General features: G+C 44.8%; 1 protein-coding gene across 1 annotated transcript; it reads right to left on the reverse strand.

The window, feature by feature from the left end:
* Window positions 1-440: 440 nt before the first annotated feature.
* LOC123428256 lies at window positions 441-4,114 on the reverse strand. Its single transcript, XM_045112446.1, has 4 exons — window positions 3,969-4,114; window positions 3,708-3,874; window positions 944-1,015; window positions 441-751 (listed from the first exon to the last, which is right to left on the reverse strand). Exons 2-4 carry the CDS (start codon window positions 3,852-3,854, stop codon window positions 578-580), a joined length of 393 nt encoding a protein of 130 aa, XP_044968381.1. The 5' UTR covers window positions 3,855-3,874; window positions 3,969-4,114; the 3' UTR covers window positions 441-577.
* Window positions 4,115-16,970: the final 12,856 nt, after the last annotated feature.

Consider the following 16,970-nt stretch of genomic DNA (forward strand, 5'->3'; position numbering starts at 1 on the left):
AAATGCTTGGTGCTTAAAGGCTGCCTCAAGTTGAGAGCTCTTCCATGATGGCCTGGAGGAGACAGGCAGCTTGTAATCGCTCCATTTAAGACGAGCAAGCTGCTTGAAGATGTTGGAGGACCTCCTATTTTCTCTCATAGATGGTTGTAATCGCTGGATGTGAAGTCCTGGAGAGGGCTTCAAACCTTCCTATTTTCTTTAATGCATATAGGTAAAGGGGCTTCAAGTCTAAGAACAGGACAGGACATGTCTACATGTGGCCTAGAGAGTGAAAAGACACCTAATTAGATAGCAACGAAGACACAAAGTACGAACATTGGTTAGACATTTAATTTCTTATTTGGTCTTGCATCTGGCGTTGTTCGATCGTGCATCTAGGGCTCTGCTCCGCCTATGCGCCCTGTTTCCTTGCATAACTACCATTTCATGGCCCTCTAAGGTTGACATTAAATTTGTGTACTTTCCATTACTAGCATAAGCATGTGGACAACCTCTCTTCAATAAATTTGGCAAGGAACTTACAAGGAAATTATGGAAACAAGGGCCAAGGGTGAAACCTTACAGTTACACATTAGAATTAGATGGGTGCTCCATCAAGTAGACTGCAAGTAAAATCATTGTTCGTCAGCTCTATTTTGTCTGCCTTGACAACAGCACTTAGTTGAAGGGGTGCAAAGCTCCGATCAGGGCCATAGAAATGAGGAAAATAGTTACAGCCATCAGCTGCCTCATAAATTAAGCCATCTGCAATCTAAGATACACATTAATAATAAATTGTACATGTAATGTTGTTGTAATTTATACATGTGTCCTAACACCCATATAGATAAGTACACTAAACCATAGTAAATATAGATTTGAAGATACAAAAAAATGGTAATTTCCTCAATAGCTACAATAAACTGATAGGAGAAGAAATAAAATGGATGTTAAAGATTAATACCTTGGCAGTGTCAATTTGTAGCAGGTACAGATCATTTTGCCCACGGAAATAATTCTTCAGTGTCATCTTCACCTACACGAAGTCAAGGGTTAAATAAACTTTGACTTTTGAGAAGGACCAACGCACACACAAAAAAAAAAAGGATGAATGCATATGATTCATATTTTCTGGAAAAAAAAGGGAAAAGACTCCAGATCAAGTCACACCATTGAAATAACATGGATGATATGTGAATTTGTTTTTGATATAGTCCCCTGGAACAGGACGAACACTTATTAGAATGAAGCTGGTACAGTAAAAGTCAGTGCTCATAGATATTACAACACCAGAACATGTGACAGTTCTAGAAAGTGAATGGAAGACGTCCCTTTTATCCAGTTGGTCCAGGATGCTAGGTCATGCTCATTGGGAGACGGTCTGCACATCTCCTTTTGGACTGATCAGTGAACTTCAGCTGGGTGGTTTCCATCCCGTTTTTCTTGTTTCCATCCCGTTTTTCTTTTGCCATCGATCACTTTGTTCAGTCGCCTCACAATTTAGTGGGGATCAGGACATTATGCTACACCCTAACCTGTCCACAACTGCTGCTGCTAAACTAGATAAACTGCACCAAATTATCTGTGACATTCAAGTAGTGGACCACAATTCCGAGAATGATCTGAGATTGGGATGGTTAAATTGCAAACAGCCATGTACTGCTTTCTTCTACAGGTTACTCACAGCGTGTGCCATCTTTTGGTCTCCTGCTAAATACATTTGGTGCTCTGTGATCCCTAAGAGATATAGGAGGTGTTTGGATTAGAGAGTGGTAACGTAAATGGTAAGGGAAATAGATCACGCTGGTAACAAGCATGTAATGGATAAATCGTTGTTTTGTTTGGTTCGTGCATGTAAAGCAACTGAGTCAGGATGTCTTCTTCGGGGTTGTTGTGGCTGGTGTTGAGAAAAGAAGGAGAGCAGATAGGGATGGGAAGAGCAGACAAGGGAGGAGGACGGAGGACTGAGGAGAGGACAGAAGAATGGGGGAAGGAGGAGGGAGGGAGCCTGTACCTTGTAATGAACGCTCCGACAACGAGGGCGAGCTGGGGCGGCAGCGAACGGCGGGTGACAACCAGGGGCTGCGGCAATGGCTACCGGGAGACGGGGCCGAGAAAAGGGGAGAAGGCTCGCCGGCCATCGAAGACGGGAGGAGCCAGCTCGACTGCGGTGGAGCTGATTTCTTTCGAGAGGTGACGGTGCTGATTTCTTTCCGGAGGCGGCGGCACTGCTTGAGGAGGAGGAGGGGATCATGGGAGGAGAAGCTGCGGTAACGGAATCATTTATAGAGGGGTGTGGGTGGTATCGATCCAAAGATGACCTGTATTCATTTACGGTGGCAGCCGATTACAGCATAGACGAAACAAACACGCTTAATGTCTTCTGTTTACACCGTAAACAGGTAATGGAAATTTTTCCCCGAAACAAACACCTCCATAGTGTGTTCCTTTGGCTTGCTTTCAGAGCAAGACTGAATACGCATGAAAATATGAAAAGTGTTGGAGGAATATTCAGAACTGTTTCTGTGACTGCTGTCCCGCTGTTGAGTCAATTAACCATATCATCCTGTGATGAAAGCTGGCGCATGATCTTTGGACAGATTTGGGTCTCCTACCTCTGGCTGAATCCTTGGTTTCCATTCTTTCCTTTATGCAGACTGGCACATAATCTTCACGGCCCGCATGATGCAACTCTGGGAGGCCCGCAGCAAACAGAATTTTGATCATATTTTCATCCCTCAGGCTGTTTCCGGCAACAGATTGCAAGCATGACTAAGCTATGGAGCAACAGAATTGAGAACCATTCTCTAAAGGATTTCTTGGTTTCTTGTGCAGAGTGTTCGCCCCTACCTTGTAGCGTTCCTAATAAGACCGTTTTCCTCTTTATGTTTCCTCGCTTTATTTATGTTGCTTTGTAACTTGTTTTGAACCCAAGACTTCGGGCTGTTGGGAATATGTAAGGTAGAATGAGGCCTACCTTCTTATACCCGATTTTAAAAAACAGCCTAAAAACACATCATTTTCAATTTAATTTCTCAATAGAAGAAATTTGCTGAATTTTATGTTACTTTGGTACAATACGCTATACTGTTAATGTTCTTTTAAACGGCATTGATCTACATCTCGTTCCATGAATCATTCTTCAACTGCTTGCTAGTGTATTGTGGATCATTACAAAGTACGCCCTCCCTTCGTAAATATAAGTCTTTTTAGAGATAGGTACTACGTACGGATGTATATAGACATACTTTAGAATGTAGATTCACTCATTTTGCCTCGTATATAGTCCTCTAATGAAATCTCTAAAATGACTTATATTTAAGGAACGGAGGGAGTACTTGGTAGTACCAACATAAACAAACTGAAAGAATCAGTCAGAAAAGACATCTACTTCAGTATGTAGTATTGCGCATAATCAAAGCAATAAGCCGAAGCTAAGATCTGGACGAGGCTAAGAACCCACCCAGAAAATTAACAAGAGAAGAAGGGTTCGCAATTCCAGAGCAACGAAACCATAAGAGGAAATGGCATCTCCCAGCAGCATATACACTCGTGAGTCAATCCCCAAGTCCAAATCAAGCCATACATGGGGAAATCTACTGACAGAACAATTCATCCACGCTAGAATCTGTAGCAGAGTACACATCTGACAAAACCGAGAGATCTGGACTTCCGGATAGGAGGGGGGTAAAAGACGGAAGGAATCGAAGAGATTGTGTGGGGGGTACCTGGGCGAGGTCGCTGAGGTGGAAGCAGCCGGTGGAGCGGTCGAGGTCGCCGCCGAGGGTGCCGCCGGTGCGCTGGAGCTCCGCCCACTCGCTCCCCGTGCTGATCCGGTACACGAACGCTGGCGGCGGCGGCGGCGGCGTTGCCATTGCGGTCGGCCCGCTAACAACTGTGTTGTCCAAAGCGAAATGAGTGGGTTGTACGTGTCTGGCGGTAAAATAAGCTGAAGTGGAGGAATAGCACTAGCAAAACGTCATTCCCACCGGCGACGTCCTTCTCCTCCGCCGTCTCCAAGCTCCACGCGAGATGCCACTCCCTCTCCGGCAGTCTCCGCCATGAAGCAGCTACACGCTCATCCCCTCCTCTCCGCCTACCACCATTGCAGCCCCTCCCCGTACCCGAAAAGGGAAAAACGAATTCTGTGCATACCGGCTGCAAATCAAAATCTGCGCGTACCCGGCGCTGATGGGTGACACGTGTACAAGCACAACATCTGACGGTTGCCTGGTCGGCTCGGCTGTGACGGATATATTTCATTACTTTCATTTTTTTAACACGTGTACCCTGTCCTTCTTTTTCTTTTTATTTTTTATTTTTTCATTACTTTCATAACGAAAATACAATTGTCTATAAAGAAAGATAAAAAAAACTAGAAAGGCAAAAGCGAGTTCGGACATCCCTGCAAGATCCATCGCAAGCACTCGTCATTGAGCAGCTTACCATGAAACGAAAATCCAATGACACCTGCAGAACCAACTATCCTAAACGGAATATAGTTTAGAATAACAAAATGATGCTAGTCGGAACCTAAGGCTCGCGAGTGAGCAAACAGCAAAGCTCGCGCAGGAGACAACATCAACAGAATACAGTCCAAAAACAAATCAAGTTTCTGCAAGCAGCAACCCAGGAATGCAGGCATCAATCCATCACCGCGTCAACTCGGGCTGCGCAGGTCCTCATCATAGTTGATGCATTGGTTCTGAGCATCTTGGTTCCACGTTCCATTGCTTGGCGATAAGCTCCATTTATCAAACATGTTCAGTAAGTTAGAAAACCACAAGCAGAGAAGACCACATCAAAAGGAGTCTTCAATTCTTTTTTTCTCGAATATAGCTCGATTTTGACTATTCCACATGGCACATCATACCGCAGCTAAACCAAAGGTATAAAAATTTCACCATCAAGTATAAAAATATAGCACCAGAAAAAGTATTGACATAGAGTGTGTGGGCATAAATCAGTGTCAGAGACACAACCCACTGTTCTCCAGATCACCCTGGCAACAGGACGTGTAAAGATGAGATGTTGGGAGGTTTCCCCTACTCTACCGGAAGAGCATCTAGGGTTTTGTGCCTAGTTCCGCCTCTTCATGACATCAAACGACATCTTGGAACAGATGTCATAAAAAATTGTAGCTTAAGAGGTAATTTGGAGCAGATCCACCTGTAATCACACACGGCAATATATCTTTCCAAACACGCGTAAACTAATTTGATCGAGAAGCGGTTGCTTCTCCCTAGAGTCCAAGTTATCTGATCCGGTTCACAAGAGAATGAACATGAATCAATTATAGTTTTGAGCTCCAGCCAGTCATCTAACAAAGGTGGGTAAAGGGGTCTTCTAAAGAAATCATCCCATGTACCGTTCTTGTTGGGGATATTTCCCACGGATATGACCCGGCACAAGGAATGACCCGGCAATATATCATGCCATTCCTTGACTTGGAGACTTGGATTATACAAGACAATTCTTGAAGACACCAAGTCAAAGACGAAGACCCGTTCGTGGGCCGGCTCATTGTAGATCATGGGCCAGCTTGTGGAGAAGGCCTAGGTAGCCGGCTCATTGTAGATCATGGGCCAGCTTGTGGAGAAGGCCTAGGTAAACTGAGAAGGTTAGGGGACAGACCAGAACACGGGTTAGCGGATACGACCAGGACTCTTTGTAACCTTAGGGGATTTATCTATTATATAAAGGAGAGCCCAGGAACAAAACATACAAGAAAAAAACTCATGAGCTAGGTTAGCGATTTCGTACCCTTGTAATCGAGATCATCATCATCAATAACATTCAAGCAGGACATAGGCTTTTAACTCCATCGGAGGGGCCGAACCTAGATAAATCTGTGTCTTTCGTTCTTGATCACCTACATCCAAGCAACCACCTAGTTATGATGGCTCCTAGACTTAATACTTTCACAAGGACATCTGTCATGACAAAACCACGATAGTTGGCGCCCATCCTGGGGCCAACGCACGATGGTGTGAGTTCTTAGAGGGAGATCTCTTATGGATTAAGGCATACGTGATCGGTCGGATGACGAAGAGTCGCCACGGCAAACTCTACATCGACGATTCTGGATGGGGTTCCAAGGCCGACTCAATCGAGTTCGGGTTGTTGGGCAACGTAGCATAAATTCAAAATTTTCCTACGCCATATTCAGATCTTCCTATGAAGAGACCAGCAACGAGAGAGGGGTGAGTGGATCTTCATACCTTTGAAGATCGCTAAGCAGAAGCGTTGCTAGAACGCGGTTGATGGAGTCATACTCGCGGCGATTCAGATCGCAGTGTGATTCCGATCTAGTGCCGAATCACGGCACCTCCGCGTTCAACACACATGCAGCCCGGTGATGTCTCCCGCACCTTGATCCAGCAAGGAGGAGGGAGAGGTTGGGGAAGATCTCCGGCAGCACGACGGCGTGGTGTCGATGGAGAGACGAGGTCTCCCGACAGGGCTTCGCCAAGCACCGTGGGAGAGGAGGAAGAAGAGAGACAGGGTTGCGCCGAGAGAGTTGGAAAACCGTATCCTCACAGGCAAAAAAACCCTGCTATATATAGGGGGAAGGGGGGGTGGCGCCCCCTTTAGGGTTTCCCACCCTAAAGGGGGCGATAGCCCTAGATGGGAGAAGGGGTGGCGGCCAGGAGGGGGAGAGGGGGGTGGCGCACCCCTGGTGGGCCTTAGGCCCACCTGACTTAGGGTTTCCCCCCTTTCCTCCCACCAACCGAGCCTAAAGTACGTCATGCGTCACGCGCTGCCAGGCACTGGGGTTTAATTTTTTTTAGAGGGGTTTTTAGGGTTTTGGAGGGGTCGTGTTTCAACTTGATCTCTTGCATTCATCTAATTTGTATATGTGAACTAACTGGACATTTCTTGACAAGGCGAAGACAGCCGAGGAGAACACGGAGGGTGGAAGTATTCCAATTAATCTTGGAAATATGTTTCACATCGTCCACCAACGCGTAATACTATTTCGGAACAATCTTGCTCGACATGGGAGCAATAACTGTTCCTAGTAGGACAAGGACCACTTTTGAAAGGAAATCATCCTCGGCGGATTTATTTTTAATGATGCCGAGTATGAGATCATCTATCACAAAAAATGAGGATCCACCCTATCTTTGATATCCTCACCTTCCTTACTTAGAATGTCTACAGCCAACGGTCCTAGGTTCTCCAAGTTGAAGATGCACTCGACATTCACAGCACCGAGACACACCTCCCCAACCAAGTCTTGTACCATGAATTTCCCCGTACTGGGATCAAAAATCTCAACCATGTACCATATCAAAAGTATCCACATCTTAATCAATGGTATCTGAAGCATGCTACGCAATGTTATTTCGTCGAGTCTAGCGCGTTGAACGGCAGATAGAGCGACAATTAATTTGTACCATTTTTCAACACCGCATACAATTTCTTCATTGAGTTCGTCCATTCTGTTAACAAAATATAACACTTGCTCACATGAGCTAACAGTAAGGCAAAAAAACACTACAAGTGCTCAATTAATTTATAAGCAAGTGATCTATTACTTCCACATTCAAAAGTAAAATAAGTTATATAATCAATTAATTTCATATTGTAACGTCTTAGAAGTTGCTTCAGTTGTCTTATTAAGGTGGCGACATAAATTTTCAACGGAACCTATTTGAGGTTGACCAACAACTAATGTGCAATGCTGTAATGTTTTATTTGCACTAGGAAATACCTATCAACAGGGGAACCATAAAAATAACCAATCTATAATAACACTGATTGACATATCTTGTTGATTTAGCCATATAGCAAAAAGCAAATAGTTGAATCAAGATACAAAAATAAAATTAGATCATGCTGGTCGACAAACAACATGGGAAACATTAAAAAACCAATCTCAACTAAAATGACAAAGACATCTAGTAGATTTAGCCGAACACAAAATTAAAAAGATCTTGTTCATCTATGCCTTGCACAATCTACGTCAACATACATGTATGTTGTTTAACCTACATGCCTACTCCAACAATTTTGTTTCATATATGTTTTTTATTGTTTGTTTCATATTTTTTGTTTTATGTTTATTATTATTTTTAAATATATATTGTATCCCAATTTTTTTACAGCTCTTCACAAATTTTAAAATGTTTGTCCTTCTTATTTCAAAATTTTCATTTTCCTTTTTTAAATGCTTGTTCTTCTTATTTCATTTTTTTATTTGAAATCCTTTGGGTTTCATCTCCATAAGAGTGGTTGGGTTTTTCACGTTGGCTCGTCACGTCTATCACAACCCTCCTCCTTTACCGGGCTTGGGACCGACTATGCTGAGACAACATAGGCGGAGTTCTGATGGTATCCCCATCGAGGTGCGGAGAGGCCTTGGAGACATAGCGTTAGTATGGCTAACTAAGCTTTTCAACCTCATTTTTCGGTCAAACAAGATGCTCGAAGAATGGAGGCGGAGTATTTTAGTACCAATCTTTAAGAACAAGGGGGATGTTCAAAGTTGTACTAATTACCGCGGAATCAAGCTGATGAGCCATACTATGAAGCTATGGGAGAGAGTCATTGAACACCGCTTAAGAAGATTGACAAGTGTGACCAAAAACCAATTTGGTTTCATGCCTGGGAGGTCTACCATGGAAGCCATCTTCTTGGTACGACAGGTGATGGAGAGATACAGGGAGCAAAAGAAGGACCTTCATATGGTGTTCATTGATTTGGAGAAGGCCTATGATAAGATACCTCGGAATGTCATGTGATGGGCCTTGGAGAAACACAAAGTCCCAATAAAGTACATTACCCTCATCAAGGATATGTATGATAATATTGTGACAAGTGTTCGAACAAGTGATGGCGACACCGATGACTTTCCGATTAGAATAGGGCTACACCAAGGTGTTGGGTAACGTAGCATAAATTAAAAAATTTCCTACACATATACAGATCTTCCTATGGAGAGACCAGCAACGAGAGAGGGGTGAGAGCATCTTCATACCTTTGAAGATCGCTAAGCGGAAGCGTTGCTAGAACACGGTTGATGGAGTCGTACTCGCTGCGATTCAGATTGCGGTGTGATTCCGATCTAGTGCAGGACCATGGCACCTCCGCGTTCAACACACGTGCAGCCCGGTGACGTCTCCCGCACCTTGATCCAGCAAGGAGGAGGGAGAGGTTGGGGAAGATCTCCGGCAGCACGACGGCGTGGAGTCGATGGAGAGACGAGGTCTCCCGGTAGGGCTTCGCCAAGCACCGGCACAGAGGAGGAGAAAGAAGAGCAGGGCTGCGCCGAGGGAGAGGGAAAACTGTGTCTGCAAAAGCCCAAAAGTGCCCACTATATATAGGAGGAGGGGAAGGGGGGTGCCACCCCTAGGGTTTCCATCCTAGGTGGTGCGGCAGCCCCCCCAGATGAGAGGTGCGGCGGCCAGGGCAAGGGGGAGGGGTGGCGCACCCCTAGGTGGGCCTTAGGCCCACCAGCGCCTAGGGTTTCTCCCCCTCTTCACCTCCTGCGCCTTGGGCTGAGTGTGGGGGGCGCACCAGCCCACCTAGGGGCTGGTCCCCTCTTGCACTTGGCCCATCTAGCCTCCCGGGGTCGTTGCCCCCTTCCGGTAGACCCCCGGGGCCACCTCCGGTGGTCCCGGTACGTTACCGGTGACGCCCGAAACACTTTCGGTGTCCGAAACCATCCGTCCTATATATCAATCTTTACCTCCGGACCATTCTGGAGCTCCTCGTGATGTCCGGGTTCTCATCCGGGACTCCGAACAACTTTCGATAACCTCGTATAACAATTCCCTATAACCCTAGCATCATCGAACCTTAAGTGTGTAGATCCTATGGGTTTGGGAGACACGCAGACATGACCGAGACACCTCTCCGGCCAATAACCATCAGCGGGGTCTAGATACCCATGGTGGCTCCCACTTTCTCCACGATGATCTCATCGGATGAACCACGATGTCAAGGATTCAATCAATCCCATATACAATTCCCTTTGTGTGTCAGTATAGAACTTGCCCGAGATTCGATCGTCGGTATACCTATACCTTGTTCAATCTCGTTACCGGTAAGTCTCTTTACTCGTTCCGTAGCACGTCATCGTGTGACTAACTCCTTAGTTACATTGAGCTCATGATGATGTTCTACCGAGTGGGCCCAGAGATACCTCTCCGTCACACGGAGTGACAAATCCCGATCTCGATTCGTACCAACCCAACAGACACTTTCAGAGGTACCCGTAGTGCACCTTTATAGTCACCCAGTTATGTTGTGACGTTTGATACACCCAAAGCACTCCTACGGTATCCGGGAGTTGCACAATCTCACGGTCGAAGGAAAAGACACTTGGCATTAGAAAAGCTTTAGCATACGAACAATACGATCTAGTGCTACGCTTAGGATTGAGTCTTGTCCATCACATCATTCTCCCAATGATGTGATCCCGTTATCAATGACATCTAATGCCCATGACCAGGAAACCATGATCATCTATTGACTAACGAGCTAGCCAACTAGAGGCTTGCTAGGGACACATTGTGATCTATTTATTCACACATGTATTACTGTTTCCTGTTAATACAATTATAGCATGAACAATAGATGATTATCATGAACAAGGAAATATGATAATAACCATTTTATTATTGCCTATAGGGCATATTTTCAACACAAGGGTCAGCTTTGAGCCCTTATGTTTTTGATTTGGTGATGGATGAGGTCACAAGGGATATACAAGGAGATATCCCATGGTGTATGCTCTTTGCGGATGATGTGGTGCCAGTCGATGATAGCCGAACGGGGGTTAATAGAAAGTTAGAGTTATGGATGCGGACTCTAGAATCGAAAGGTTTTAGGCTTAGTAGAACTAAAACTGAATACATGAGGTGCAATTTTAGTGCTACTAGGCACGAGGATGGAGAGGTTAGCCTTGGTGGGCAGGTGGTATCGGAGAGAGACACGTTTCGATATTTGGGGTCCATGTTGCAGAAGGATGGCAATATCGATGAAGACGTGGGCCACCGAATCAAGGCTGGGTGGATGAAGTGGCGCCAAGCTTCTGGCGTACACTGTGACAAGAGAGTGCCACAAAAGCTAAAAGGCAGGTTTTATAGGACAGCTATCCGACCTGCTATGTTCTATGGCGCGGAGTGTTGGCCAACCAAGAGACGACATATCCAACAATTAGGTGTAGCAGAGATGCGCATGTTGAGATGGATATGTGGCCACACAAGGAACGATCGGGTACGGAATGACGATATACGAGAGAGACTTGGGGTAGCACCGATTGAAGAGAAGCTAGTCCCTCATCGTCTCAGATGGTTTGGACATATTCAACGGAGGCCACCGGAAGCGCCGGTGCATAGCGGACGGATAAAGCGTGCTGAGAATGTTAAGAGGGGTCGTGGTAGACCAAACTTGACATGGGAGGAGTCCGTTAAGAGAGACATGAAGGTTTGGAATATCGAAAAAGACTTAGCCATGGACAGGGATGCGTGGAAGTTAGCTATCCACGTTCCAGAGCCATGACTTGGCTTCGAGATCTTATGGGTTTCAACTCTAGCCTACCCCAACTTGTTTCGGACTGAAAGGCTTGGTTGTTGTTGTTGTTGTATTTTTTATTTGAATATTTTAAAATGAAATCTTTTTTCCTGTTTTTTTCTTCTATTTTTCATCTTTTAATGTTTCTCCTTCTTAAATTTGTGAAGAGCTATGTGGATCATTTACTGTATCCCAACTTTCATAATTTTCATGGGTAGAAGGTGTGAAACAAAGGAATTGTGCCAGATTATACAATGATAGTGTATTGTTGGTAAATCATTTGCTAAAGACCCTGTATTGAGGAGAAATAGTAAAAATCATCATGTTTTCATCCACGTCTATAGGTAGAAGCTTTCTGAAGGTGTGAAACAAAGGAAATGCTTTCTAAACTTTTCGTCCATTTTGGCAATCGATGCCAATGGGGGAGAAGTTTAGAGAGTTTACTTTGGATATGTTTAGAGGGTTTTGCTTTTATCGCGTAAGCATTTACATCTTGCACGCATGCATTATTGCTTTGTATGTGTGCGCTTGGTTATGCTTATTTCCTGATATAAACTCTCTTGAAGTGGTTGTCATCAATTACCAAAATGGGGGAGATTGTTAGAGCATATATCTCCATATGTGGTTTTAGTAATTGATGACAATTCCTATGGACTAATGGTTGCCTTAAGTTATATTTATAGGATTTGTCCATAGGCACTTCTTGAAGTCCATCTGTTGGGTTCAAGGAGTTTATATGATGACCAAGGTGGTATTCAAGGTATTATCCAAAGAATGGTCATAGAGACACAAGGTTGGTCAAGATCGACATACAAAGAGTAAATCAAGATGATCAACACACAAAGCATACAAGATGTACCGAGAGGGATCAAGTGATCCCATGGTATGGTAAGCATTGTCCATTACGTATCTATGTACTAACCCATGGTCTTTGTGAGAGTTCTATGTGGGGGTTAGGTGTGTTTCCATGGGCTTGCGTCTAGAGGAAGATCTCATACAACCCATGAAGGATGACGTCAAGTGGTGATCGTCATCAAGATTGCGGTGTGCAAGTTCAAGTGGATCAGCACGAAGATATCATGCTTGAAGCTTGCCGTCCATTGTGGTGGCAATGGACTTGTGAAGATATGCTGAAGAGTGGCTCACCCATAGTGAGTATGGGGGAGCAATCAACTAGTCTTCATCAAGCCAACGCAATCAAGAAAGGTGGTCCATCTTGAGGAAGCCAAGATGATCATCATCTAGCTCAAGAGGACGAGGTGCAAGGTATAGGTTTGCCCTTGATAGGTTTTTTGTTTAGGATAGATTGTTGTACTATCAAGGGGGGCTCTCAAGTGAGTAGCTTGATCATATCGTTCGTTGAGAGCTCAAACCATTTGCATCCTTGCATCATACTTCTTGGTTCTTGTTTGGTGTTTCTCTTTGTGAGTTTTAGAGCTTATGGTCATCTTCATGACAAGCTCGAGTTCATCGAAAACGGAGTCCATATGCATCTACTATGATGTTTTCGATGTTGGAGTTTTTGCAGGTTCTTCATTCATAAGAGGACTCACATCTCTATATCATTGGCATTTTCATATCTGCATGGTCTTAAGATTTCCAACAAGCTTGGGTTTGCTCGATTCGGAGCTCGTATGCGAAAGTTATGGCTGTTTCAGTGGCGAGCGGTAGTACCATTGGCCCTAGAGGTAGTACCGCTAGAGCTGGCGGTAGTACCGCTGTCCCAGCGGTAGTACCGCTCCGAGACTTTAGTACCGTCATCTTTGCGGCTGTACTACGTCGGACCTTTTTGCGAAGACTTTCTTGGCAGTGGTTGGCCCGGTAGTATCCTTGCGCTACCATGGGCTCAGGGTAGTACCGCTGCAGCCAGCGGTAGTACCGTTGCAGGGTCAGCGGTAGTACCGCTGGAGCCAACGGTAGTACCGCTGGAGGGTCAGCGGTAGTACCGCTGGGCTCGGGCTGTAAGTGGGGGTAACGGTCTGATTCCTTCCCCCACTATATAAAGGGGGTCTTCTTCCCCCTTGGTCTTATTCATCTGTTGAGCTCATGTTCTACTTTCATTGTTGACATTCTTAGAGCTTGCTTACTCTCAATCCCTCCAATGATTCTTGCTTGTTCTTGAGAGCAAAAGAGAGAGGAGATCTAGATCCACATCTTCACCAATCACTTTCTCCTCTATGTGAGGGGAACCCCTTGGATCTAGATCTTGGAGTTCTTTGTGAGCTCCTTGTTCTTCCTCTCATATCTCTCCATAGATTTTGTTGTTGTGGAGGGATTTGAGTGTGAGGGACTTGACCACTTCGTGTGTTCTTGCCATTGCATTAGTTGCATCGGTTTGAGTTCTCCACGGTGATACGTGGAAGTGAGAAGTTGAGAAGCTTATTACCTTTGGTACTTAGTACCCTAGATATTATTCTTCGTGGATGCTTTGGCGTCCTAGAAGCTTGGTGGTGTCTCGGAGCTCAATCATTGTGGTGTAAAGCTCTGGGCAAGCGTCGGGGTATCCAATTAGGTTGTGGAGATTGCCCCGAGCAATTTGTACGGGTTCGGTGACCGCCCCCAAGGTTTGCCATTTGTACGGGTTCGGTGACCGCCCTCAAGGGTCCCTTAGTGGAATCACGGCATCTTGCATTGTGCGAGGGCGTGAGGAGATTACGGTGGCCTTAGTGGCATCTTGGGGAGCATTGTGCCTCCACACCGCTCCAACGGAGATTAGCATCCACAAGGGTGTGAACTTCGGGATACATCATCATCTCCCCGTGCCTCGGTTATCTCTTAACCGAACCCTTTACTTATGCACTTTACTTTGTGATAGCCATATTGTTTATTGTCATATATCTTGCTATCACTTAGTTGTTTATCTTGCTTAGCATAAGTTGTTGATGCACATAGGTGAGCCTAGTTGTTGTAGGTTTTGTGCTTGACAAATTAAACGTTAGTTTTATTCCACATTTGTTCAAGCCTAAACCGTAACTATTTTAAAGCGCCTATTCACCCCCCCCCCATCTAGGCGACATCCACATCCTTTCAGAAGCAATGTGAAGATTCATTGGCATGTTGTAAATCACCCATGTGCCAAATTTGAGGCCATTTGAGCAATGTATGTCATGGCTATGGTCATGAGCCACGTCATGTGCCTTAGAAGCCATGAACCTTCCACCTACTAGCTTAAATGTGTGAATAGCTATTTGGATCACTTACTGTATCCCAAGTTTCATAATTTTCATGGGTACTAGGTGTGGAACAAAGGAAGTGTGCCAGGTTTGCACTATTTTTCCTTTTTTTGAATTTACAGTGTGTTGGTCAAACATTGGTCAACGCAGATGTCTGCCTGACATGTGTGCTATGTACAAACCTTTTGCATCCAACCAATAAATTATTTGGGTTGCTCATGTGGTGTACTTTGTCACCACAGATGCTTGTCCAACAATGGTAGTGTATTGTTGGTACATCATTTGCAAAAAAAGACCATGTATTGAGGAGAAATAGTAAAAATCACCATGTTTTCCTCCACGTCTATAGGTGGAACCAATGTGAAGATTCATTGACATGCCATGAATCACCCATGTGCAAAATTTGAGGCCATTTGAGCAATGTATGCCATGGCTATGGTCATGAGCCACCTCATGTACCTTAGGAGCCATGAAACTTCCACCTATTAGCTTAAATTTGTCAAGGGCTATTTGGATCATTTATTGTATCCCAAGTTTCATAATTTTCATGGGTTCTAGGAGTGAATCAAAGGAAGTGTGTCAGGTTTGTACTATTTTCCCCTTTTGTTTTAAATTTACGGTGCCTTGGTCAAACTTTGGTCAACCCTAACATGTGTGCTATGTACAAACCTTTTGCACCCAACCAATAACTTATTGGGATGCTCATGTGGTGCACTTTGTCACCACAAACGCTTGTCTAATAATGGTAGTGTATTGTTGGTACATCATTTGCAAAAAAAGACCATGCATTCAGGAGAAATAGTAAAAATCACCATGTTTCCACCATGCAGAACCAATGTAAAGATTCATTGACATGCAACGAATCACCCACATGCCAAATTTGAGGCCATTTGAGCAACGTATGTCATGGCTATGGTCATGAGCCACCTCATGTGCCTTAGAAGCCATGAACCTTCCACCTGCTAGCTTAAATTTGTGAAGAGCTATTTGAATCATTTACTGTATCCCAAGTTTCAAAAATTTCATGGGTACTAGGTGTGAAACAAAGGAAGTGTGCCAGGTTTATACTATTTTTCCTTTTTTATTTATTTTTCAGTGCCTTATCTCTTTTTGTATTCAGAAAAATAATATCCATAGAATGCTTTCACGTACAACATGTAGTCCACTACCACGGTTGTAGTTATTAGTTATCAAACAGAAGAACAAAAACTCAAAGCGCGTTGACGGTCAAAGCCGGTTTCATCGTCCAATCATAAAGCACCGTCATCTCGTCCAATCCTAAACCATCGCTGCACGTTCCTCTCCCACTTCCCCATTGGAAAACCACCCCCTCTCCCTCTTCTCGATTCTAGAAAACCCTCGCTCCTTTTCCTCTTCTCCATTACCGATCCACCATCTCTCATCTCCTCGTCCAAAGCCAGCACCGCTTCTCTCCTCATCCCGCTACAAGTAGATCTATGGGGTTATGTGAAATAATCACGACCATCACCGATGGCGACCAAACGAAGTTAGCCAGGTTGAGGGAGATCCTTTCCTAGTTTAACAACGACTGGGAGTTGGCGAGGACGGTGAAGGCCATGTCCAAGCATATCAGAAATGACGAAAGGGCGGAGATCTACTCCCGGGATGGAGTCGTGCAGGAGTCCGTCGAGTCCATTGAGCATCTCCTCTGGGCGATGGAGCGGACGGATTCGGAGGTGCGACAAGTCAGGCGGAGGTGATGGGCGTACAGATCCAAGGTCAAGCATCGAGAGGATGACCCCTCTTGCAATTACGCGGTGCCGTTCGGGGGGTGGAGTGCCAGCCGGAGCCACCGGAGTCTTCATCCTCCAACTGCAATAGGAGGTAGTTGGTTGGCGCGACATCGCTTCCCCGTCGTTCTCCACGGTTCCCTCGCCGCTCTCCTCATCTGAACCACGGCCATGGGGTTTAGGGTAAGCTTCGTAGTCGACCTAAATTTACAGCTTCGCAGTCGACCTAAATTTACATCTGCCTCATGCTTACAATCAGGGTGTTGGCTTAGTCAGGTTGCACTGCAGTTTAGCCTTTTGTTTTAATGCAGTTTAGCCTTTTGTCCATGGCAACGTAAAAATATATTTGCTATGTGGATTGGTAAATTTGATAAAAGTGATGCAAGTCATATGCACACTATCAATTGAACACATCATTTAGCCAGTAAATTATATCAAAAGGAGCATCATATATTTTTGAAGTAATTTGATAGTAGTGGTTGTATTGCATTCTGGTGTCGTAATCTTCCTGAAGGCGTCGTCTTAGAGCACACGGTTCGTCGTA

The sequence above is a fragment of the Hordeum vulgare genome, chromosome 2H (genome assembly GCF_904849725.1).
Source record: "Hordeum vulgare subsp. vulgare chromosome 2H, MorexV3_pseudomolecules_assembly, whole genome shotgun sequence".
Taxonomy (NCBI): Eukaryota; Viridiplantae; Streptophyta; class Magnoliopsida; order Poales; family Poaceae; genus Hordeum; species Hordeum vulgare.